Raw genomic sequence first — 9,996 nt, 5'->3', positions numbered from 1 at the left:
TAAAATTGCCACCAAACATCCCAACTTTAATCATTAGCCTCTGGTAGTACATTGCTGGCTGGACATAGGCCTTTCTCAATTTTTTCTTGGGTGAACTCATGGTTACTGTAACTAAACTAAGTAAGTAACTACAAAATGAGCAAATAACAAATGATTTTACTTTACCGAAAATACTAACAATAATTAACAAAATAACAATTACAATCTACGTGTAACAAAATCAGGAAAAAATTAAGAAAATTAAAAATCTGATCCAAGCTGAAATACGGATAAATAAATTTCCCCAAGGCCACGTTCGACAATTTTTTTTTTATCGAACAGCTGGCAAACTTTTTGACGGTTATGGTTCATCATCCAGACATCAGAGGCGCTGTCGTCTACGAAAATAGGTAACGACGTTTAAATGGCCCCCTCTGTGTGACGTTTTCCTCCTTACCTTATCGTTTGACTGTATGTGTGTGTGTAGATAGCCCTCCGCACGTCCTTCATGATTACCTAAATAACCTCAAATGTTTTTGATTTCATTTTATTCGAAAACTTTTTTAAAAAGTTAATATAAACACTCGTTTGAGTAGAGCTTATTTGTGACTTAATTCTGTGAAAGTAAGAATTTTCATTGATACTCAAAGTATAATGTTTTTGCGAGTGATCGTTACGCAGTCTATCTGGTGCTGTGTTTATTGATTTGCTTTTCTATTTACAAATTGAAACGTGTTAAAATTGCATGTTTCATGCCAATACTACGTTATAATTATTAGTAACCTAAGTCACCTTTTTCTATAATGATTTAACGCGCAAAATCTATCATATACACTGATCGGCTGTTGAAGGGAAGTACATTGCAGTGATTGATTTATTCTTCAGATGTTGACGTGAAAGTGTCGTCGGAGAGGCCAACATGTCGTATATAAAGGTGCTGCATTGCACCTTCTGCCTAAGTCATGGTGCTGTCGGAATTTCCACCAAATCTGTACTCTTGAAAATCGGCGTAAGTATGAATTTAAATTAGCCAATTTAGATTTTTTTTATATTTTTTGTAAGCTTCTGGAGATAATGATGCTTGTTATGCATATATATATATATTGTATTTAAGGAAATGTGCTGTCGCTGTGTTACAGCCAGCTGCAGCATTGATTGCCAACAGTATTAAGTTGATTGAAAATCAATATAGATTTTTTTATAGCAGGCCACTCATAGGATGAGTATAGCTGGTCTATTCCATCAACCAACAGGATGTGCTGTAGTAAATTACTTGATTTAGTAAAACAGCATTAAGGAAAAGTTTTATTTTAATTACATTTTAAATATTATCAAAACATTTAATACAGCCATAAAATGGCTAAAGTATGCACTAATCCTTATCTTACATACTGTATGAGTACCAAGTGCAGGAAAATCATAACTACCTATGTATAGCATAAACTGACGGTTCAGAACCAATACCATCTATCTACCATCTTTTAGCATGATAGTTAGGTGTTATTGATTCTTAACCGTCAAAACATTGTTGCTACAATTTTATTTTACAGTCACCAGTACCAATATGTGCATAAATATGTAATACAGCTCTGTTTCTTGGGACAGAAGGATGTGTCAGACATTTTGGCACGCTCCATTCTGGCAGATGCTAATGCAAGTGACTACTCTTATTTTAATTTATGTTTGTAGAATGGCATGCTATCCCAGCAACTGGTCAGGATATCAACGTCAAGTAGCTGGCAGAGTAAACTGCCACTTACGACACAGACGCAGACGGCAACACCTACTAAGTCTAAAAATGTACCACAAGACAACAGAATATGGAAGGAGACTCCGGCACATGACCGAACAAGCAATGTGGGCCAGTATTGCATGATGCTCTCCAAGTTTAGGTTAACTTGTAAGTTTACAGTTGGTACTTTATATTTTGGAATTGCTTTTTAAGTACTCAAGCTAAACCTTTACAAATTCTGAGGACTACAGTCAGTAGTACTAACTTAACTGCTCTGAGGAGGTTATAGACTGGGTAAATAATTTAGAGTTAGTTTTATAAGAAACACTGATAAGTGATAACAATAATTAGTATGGGGACATTTGACAGCAGATCTCTGTGGGAGGGGACGACATGTCATGGGTTAAGGCAGAATGGGGTTAAGTAAGATGTCCAGTCATCATCACTTTTGCATTCATAATAATAAGGCTGCTTTTTTAGTACCATAGTTACTTTGTTCTGAATCATTGAATCAAAAGGATTTTGACTTTGACAGCTGGTTTGACATTGATCTTATCGTAACTTGGTGCAGCTCATGGTTAGTAGGATAAAAACTTTGCCTTACTACCACCTAATAAAACACCCTTGTCCCCGCAGCTTTAGTAGTAATGACGTCAATGGCGGGTTATGCGCTTGCGCCGGCTCCGTTCGAGCTGACAACGTTCGCACTGTGCGCCGCCGGCACCGGTCTGGTCTCCGCGGCTGCCAACTCCGTCAACCAGTTCCACGAGGTGCCTTTTGATGCCCAGATGTCGAGGACTAAGAACCGAGTGCTAGTTAAGGGGTTACTAGAGTAAGTATTGAAGCTAAGCTCTGTAGAAAAAGGTAGCAAATATAGTCTATGGTTACATTGTTTGCAAGGGACCAAGATGCTTTTACAAATGGAAACTATAAAGAAACATTAAGGGGCTGTTTCAACATCCATTGATTAGTCTTAACTGACGGTTAAATGTGATGCTGTCTCTATTTGTTTTGTTCGAATAGACGGAGACGGCATCACATTTAACCATCAGTTAACACTAATCAATGGATGGTGAAACAGCCCCTAAGTCTTATTTTGAATATGAGACTGTGTTTAATTTGTCTTTTTGAACATCTTGACTGTGAGTGATATCCACAAATGCGGATTAAAGGAGCGTCCACACTGCTGCTTAAAAAACGGTGACGGTACGGAATCGCAGTGACGCATCGTTTTTATCGCATAAGAGTGGCGTAGCGTGCCTTGGCGGGGCCCCGTATAAAATTTTGTTTGGGGGGCCTTATGAAGGGTAAAGATTTCTCACAAAAGAAAATAAAATGTTTGCATAAAATTAAAAGAAATATTTATTCATCATATGATAATTATCTATCTGTCACTTTTTCCAATTTTTTTCCAATCCGTAAGCACGTAGGTGCCTCCCTTGGCCCGGGGGCTCCGTATAATTGATACGGCAGATACGGCGGTAGCTACGTCCCTGTCGCATACCCTCCACACTGCTGCTCAAAATACGCGAACGGTGCGGAATCGCAGTGACTTTTGGTGGAGAGCATGCGGTAAAGTCCTGACGTTTACGGTATTACCCTTTATTTTGACATTTTATAACAGGGATTCGTTTTGTATAACCCTATTAGATGGAAACTTGGAAAAAACTCATAACGTCGTTACTTTTTACTAGCTGTATTTTTCACTAACTATTTTTTTACCATTATGTTTATAGTTCATACAGTATCTCTTTTAATTAAGTTCGGAATCGCTTTACGCCTTTCACAGACGGTTCTGGCAGAAAATCAGCGCTGCAGGCGTTTAACGCTTCAGCATAATGCTGAGTCAGCGACCGTTTCACTTTCGCGGGGACACACAACATTGTGTATATTGTATTTAATATTTTCATGTGTTTTTCTGTATTTTTTTTATTTTATTTGTGTTAATTTTGCTGTATATGTGTGTCTTCTGTGTAAGTGAATAAATGTCTTCTTTCTTTCTTTCTTTCTTTCAAGTCACAATTTTTTTTAACGACTATTTTAACTTCCCAGACCAATCCACGCCGCGGGGTTCGCAGCCCTGACGAGTGCGACGGGACTTGGGCTGCTCTACTTTGGAGTCAACCCTCTGACGGCGGCGCTGGGCGCTGGCAACCTCGTGCTGTATACTTCCGTCTACACACCGCTGAAGAGGATGTCTATACTCAACACTTGGTTGGGCTCTGTAGGTTGGTATGAGCATGAATTACTTTTTATAAGTTTTGAGAAATAGATATCGCTAGCCGTTACCCGCGACTTCATCCGCGTAGAATTATCGCTATCCCGCGGGAACTATGCAATTTTCCGGAATAAGAACTACCTTATGTCCTTCTCCGGGACTCAAAACTATCTGCATACCAACTTTATTTATAAGCATGCTTAATAGTAGCACGTGTCATATACTTCTTTCATAGTTAGTTTAAGTTTCATGATGAATTGGTCATTAAGTACTGTAATGTCATGTAAACGTTTTTATCAATAAATATACACACATGCAAGTAGGTGTAGGTAGCATTTGCTCAATAATAGCATGCTTTCGTGCTAGTAACGAGCATTATGTAACAATAGCTTTAACTTCGTGTGTAATCTTTTCAGATTTACATTTTTTTTTTTTAATTTATGTCGCCTTCCGTGAAGTCGCCAAGCGGTCTCAGCGGAAGACCAGCGTTGGCCTCTACGGCCAACACTATGCTGAGCTGAGACCGTTTCGCGATTTCGCAAATACTGTCATTAATATTTATTTTATACTTGTTTCATTTTGTGTACTTATGTAATTTGCGAATTAGCGAATAAACGTTTCTATTCTATTCTATTATTCTATTCTAATCCCAGCTCGCGGGTGCCATAAAAGCTCTGGCGCTGTTACGAATGACTCGCCGATAGGTTATCTATGACGAGGTGGACATTACACTTTTCGCTGCGTTTCAGACTTTCGTCACCCAGTGCCTTATAGAACGTAATAAAAGTTCATAAATTTTGATAACTTGCCCTACCTTAATTATTTTTTACCTGATTTGCACGCTACTTACGAGTTCATATAAGTTTTTAAGACACTAGGTGATTAGGTGAACGCTTATGAGTTTGTGGCACAGCGAAGTCTGTGGCGAAGCGAAGGTAAATGTGTTAAAAAAAATCATATATTTCTCTTGGTTGCAGTGGGCGCGATCCCCCCACTAATGGGCTGGGCGGGCTGCACGGGCTCCCTGGACGCGGGCGCGCTAGTGTTGGGCGTGATCCTGTACTCGTGGCAGTTCCCACACTTCAACGCACTCTCCTGGAACCTGCGGCCGGACTACTCTCGTGCGGGGTATCGGATGATGGCGGTCACCGACCCGGGTAATTTTTTTTAATGTTTGTACTACTACCATATGGTAGACAGAATATAGTATAGTATAACAACTGGTAGCATCGTTGGTTGTGTTGCTCTGAAGATGAGCTCTGGTTGAGTTCGAAACGCGTCAGTGTAGTGTGGCGTTGGTGATAGATGGGTTTGTGTGAAATGTGTGTTCGTACAATGTGGAGGTGCAGGAACTGCATGAACACGCATTTCTTGCATAAAATTACCCATAAATTATCTTTTATTTAAGTCTCATTTCTATCAAAGAATCCTATGAATTTATTTGAAAACACCCTAGTTTACCTACCACAATAGAGAAATCTCTCTGGATCCTCCTGGAGGTGGATATTATTACATCATCACAGCCTATACAGGGTGTCCCAGAAGTACCACGTCACAGTGACACCAGAGGTAGGCCAGCTCAAGAGGAACCTAACCAACCTAACATGACCCCAGTAAAAGTTGCACGGTTTTCGAGTTATTACCGAAATAAAGATTTTTGGGGATACTCCCCTTTGTCTTGACATTTTTAGTACCAGCATCGACTTGGAAAGCTCTTGATAACAGTTTTTTATGTGTATCGAATCGTGAATAGTTACTTCAGAAGTGCAGTGTGTTATTTTGTCAGTAACTACCGTAAAATGCTGAAAAAAACTTAATTAATCTTGATTTAAGTTGTCTCAAAAATAAGAATTTCAACTTTAACCATCTGCCATGAAAAAAAAATACTAGAAACGAAACAAACAAATAACGCCAATAAATTAGACATGTTATGCAGATTCAGAAATGGTATGACACATGTATCTTACTGAAATAACATTAGGCATTCTTATCACTTTGCTGATGCCGCAAGCCGTCACTGTTAAGTAAAAACATGTTACATTACCTACTAATTTATTGAATCAGGCGTTACTTTGCCGAGGTTCATATTAATGAACTGAAAAATCACCTACTTTGCTCATTTGCGACCTTATGATAGCTACGTTTATACTAGAAATGTGTGTTCATTCAGTTCCTCCTTCTCCACACTGCAAAAATACAGGGTAGTTCGAAGGACTCGCGCTGCTAGCAGACTTGACACCCCACACTTCAGTCTACTCGTGACCACGGCCACTGTAATGTTGCCGAAACGTCGAGGTAAATATTACTCGTGTGTGTTAACGTGATAAGTCCCGTTGGTGGTATTATGAATATGAATGAAAATCACGAAAGTTTAAAACGTTAGATAATATTATTTGGTTAACGCTATAATCTGGACATCTTTAAGGTCAAAGTGAACAGACACCTTCTAGACAAACGTGTACCATCTTAGGCCTCATCTTCGCCTTCCATCAGGCGAGATTGAGGCCAAACGTAAGCCTATTAAAAATATTCTAAAACCCGATTTATTTCAATGAAATATTGTGGACTGAAGAATCGGCTTGCAAAAGGGATGGATATTTCAATTTACACAACGTCCATAGCTGGCAGACAGAAAACCAACACATACACATGAAGAACGAGAAGATCGGTCCCAATACCAATTCAAAATTAATTTGTGGACTGGAATTCTTAATGGACAAATTGTGGGACCGGTCGAGTTGCCTCTTATTCTGAATGGTTGAAACTATTTACAGTTTTTGCAAAACGACCTGCCTGGTTTATTAGAAGATGTACCGTTGGCACTGACACGAACCATGTGGTACCAACAATATGGTTTCTCGGCACATTACGCTCGGCTAGTCCGTGAGCACCTCAGCGAAACATTCCCAGAGAGATGGATTGGTCGATTGGGATCAATTTTATGGCCACCGCGTTCCCCGGATCTAAACCCACTAGATTTTTTTTATTGGGGATGTTTAAAAGACAAAGTTTACGCGAAACCAATACGCTCTGAAGAAGAATTGCGGCAACGAGTATTCGACGCGGCCCGTACCATATCGGAAGTCAGTTTACGAAAATTGAGCCGAAATTTTATTAAACGATGTTTTTTGTGCATCAGAATCCATGGGAGACAATTTGAACATTTATTGTGAACTAAATTTATTCCAATAAATGAATGAAAGATAAACCTGTTTTTAACCACCCACGCAAAAAGAAGGGTGTAATAAGTTTGACCGCTATGTCTGTCTGTCTGTCTGTGGTACCGTAGCTCTTAAACGCGTAAACCGATTTGAATGCGTTTTTTTATTATTTGAAAGCAGGTTTTCTAGCGATGGTTCTAAGACATATTCTATCAAAATCTTTTCAGCCGCTTTTGAAATATTGAACTTTGAAGTGACAAAGTTAGGGATTTTCCAACTTTTTTTTGGTTAGGTTATATCCGGTTCTTTAGGATCCGGTCCTAGCCTTGAAAAGGGAGACAAATATTAATATTTAACCTTCGTGCATTTGGCAAAATAATTGTATCAGATAATAGATGAGCTATCGCTATACACAGCATTTTTGTACCACTTAGCAGGGACTGCTTTCGGAGTTCCAGTTTTAAGTTGGTTCGATAGGGCTTCGCTAAAGTGATAAGAATGTCTAATGTTCTTGGAGTAAGATACATGTGTCATACCATTTCTGAATCTGCATAACATGTCTAATTTATTGGCGTTATTTGTTTGTTTCGTTTCTAGTATTTTTTTTTCATGGCAGACGGTTAAAGTTGAAATTCATGTTTTTGAGACAACTTAAATCAAGATTAATTATTTTTTTTTCAGCTTTTTACGGTAGTTACTGACAAAATAACACACTACACTTCTGAAGTAACTATTCACGATTCGATACACATAAAAAACTGTTATTAAAAGCTTTCCAAGTCGATGCTGGTACTAAAAATGTCAAGACAAAGGGGAGTATCCCCAAAAATCTTTATTTCTTTAATAACTCGAAAACCGTGCAACTTTTACTGGGGTCATGTTAGGTTGGTTAGGTTCCTCTTGAGCTGGCCTACCTCTGGTGTCACTGTGACGTGGTACTTCTGGGACACCCTGTATACGTCCCACTGCTGGGCACAGGCCTCCTCTCAGATGAGAGAGCTTGGGCAGTAGTTCCCACGCGGGCCCAGTTCGGATTGGGAACTTCACACACACCATTGAATTGCTTTGCAGGTTTGTGCAGGCTTCCTCACGATGTTTTCCTTCACCGTAAAGCTTGTGGTAAATTTCAAATGTAATTCCGCACATGAATTTCGAGAAACTCGGAGGTCCTAGCCGGGGTTTGAACCCACGATCCTCTGCTTGAGAGGCCATAGGTCAAACCACTCGGCCACCACGGCTTGTCTCTTGTCTTACAGTATTATTAAACCTTTTATTTAAAATTGTTTTATATTTTACAGCATTATGCAGAAGAGTGGCGCTGCGCCACACGGGATTTATCACCGCGACGTGTTTAGCGTCCTCATACCTCGGCGTCACAAACACTTGGTTCGCTCTAGAATCGCTGCCACTCAATGTCTACTTTATGTACTTAGGTATGTTATAGCTAAAATGGACTTACCTATGACGTAGCGTGATCATACGTCCTTTTTTCCTCCGATTCCCGGTCCCGGTGTTCCGAAAAACAACTCGGGGACGCGAAAATGTCCCGTATTCGTATAATTGTGAATGTGATAAGATTAACAAATTGTGGACAGAAGATAAAACTTAACCCTTAACCTGTCCTCTCCCAGAGGCACAAATTTGTGCCCAAATTCCTTTGATCCTGTTATCCTGGGAGATGACAGATTAATAAGGTATAGGCGATTTAGCGACCACTTGCATTGAGTTGGAAACTGAACCTTATTAATTTTATGATACGCCATAATTTCCAGTGTAATTATTGAAACTAAGACTAGCTTTAAAAATATTCTTTGTCAGGAATGTATTCGATAGCTGCTTTTGATTCTGTGGTAGTATGCTCCAATAAATAGGGCCTTCCATCCCAGCCTATATACGTCCCACTGCTGGGCACAGGCCTCCTCTCAGAACAAGAGGGCTTGGGGCATAGTTCCCACGCGGGCCCCGTGCGGATTGGGAACTTTACACGCACCATTGAATTACTTCGCAGGACAGTGCAGGTTTCCTCACCATGTTTTCCTTCAAATGTAATTCCGCACATGAATTTCGAAAAACTCAGCGGTGCGAGCCGGGGTTTGAACCCACGACCCTCTGCTTGAGAGGCGATAGGTCAAACCACTAGGCCACCACGGCTTCGCCCCCAATAGGGCCTTATTAAGGGTTAATAAGAGCCGTACTTTAGCTATGTTAACTGTTGCAAAAAAATGTTTCAATTGGTTTAAAAAAAAAAAAACACTTCAAAACATTTTACTTACGTTTAACTTGTCACGTTTTAACTATGCATCAGTTGTAACATCTGCGCATTTGGTATTTTTTTGCATGTCACATTGTAATTCATAGTTGATAATCGTAAAAACTTCTATAAAATCTCGTATTTCAAAACGGATTAACCTTACTAAGTGAACTTTACTTACTACTCTTTGAAGGGTTTGAAATTAAAATCACATTGACGGTCCATTACAAAATCCAGTCGCACATGTCATTCTTTTAATTTATTTCAAACCATAAATTTTGTTTGTTGCAGCATGGGAATTCTACAAAAAATCCGACAGCGGTAGCTCTCGTAAACTATTTAGATTTTCCCTAATACACTTGCCAGCACTGATGTTGCTGATGCTAGTCAACAAGAAGTATTGGAGTGTGAGCGACACCCAGGAACAGAAGGACGCGGTCAAAAGCTTAGACGTCAACAAATTACCGGAGACTAAAAGGATCACGGTCTTGCCACGAGGCCCTGTGGTGGCGGCCCAGGAAACAGAAACCGTCTTGGACAAATAATCTACAAGGCTGTAGAAAGTATTTTCTCTGTAAATAATTATGTATAATTAATTATGTGAATTTAGCACGCTTGTGATAAGTTAATAAATCAGTTAACGAGATTTGTTAGA

General features: G+C 39.5%; 1 protein-coding gene across 1 annotated transcript; it reads left to right on the top strand.

Moving 5' to 3' along the window:
* The first annotated feature begins 441 nt into the window (after positions 1 to 441).
* Positions 442 to 9,996, top strand: Cox10 (Cytochrome c oxidase assembly factor 10). The gene is made up of 8 exons (XM_074088224.1): positions 442 to 603; positions 865 to 988; positions 1,669 to 1,879; positions 2,348 to 2,543; positions 3,764 to 3,939; positions 4,907 to 5,086; positions 8,389 to 8,523; positions 9,633 to 9,996. Exons 2-8 carry the CDS (start codon positions 899 to 901, stop codon positions 9,884 to 9,886), a joined length of 1,242 nt encoding a protein of 413 aa, XP_073944325.1. The 5' UTR covers positions 442 to 603; positions 865 to 898; the 3' UTR covers positions 9,887 to 9,996.

The sequence above is a fragment of the Choristoneura fumiferana genome, chromosome 5, assembly GCF_025370935.1.
Source record: "Choristoneura fumiferana chromosome 5, NRCan_CFum_1, whole genome shotgun sequence".
Taxonomy (NCBI): Eukaryota; Metazoa; Arthropoda; class Insecta; order Lepidoptera; family Tortricidae; genus Choristoneura; species Choristoneura fumiferana.
Note: the sequence above shows the minus strand (reverse complement) of the source record. Positions and strands in the feature narration are given on the sequence as shown.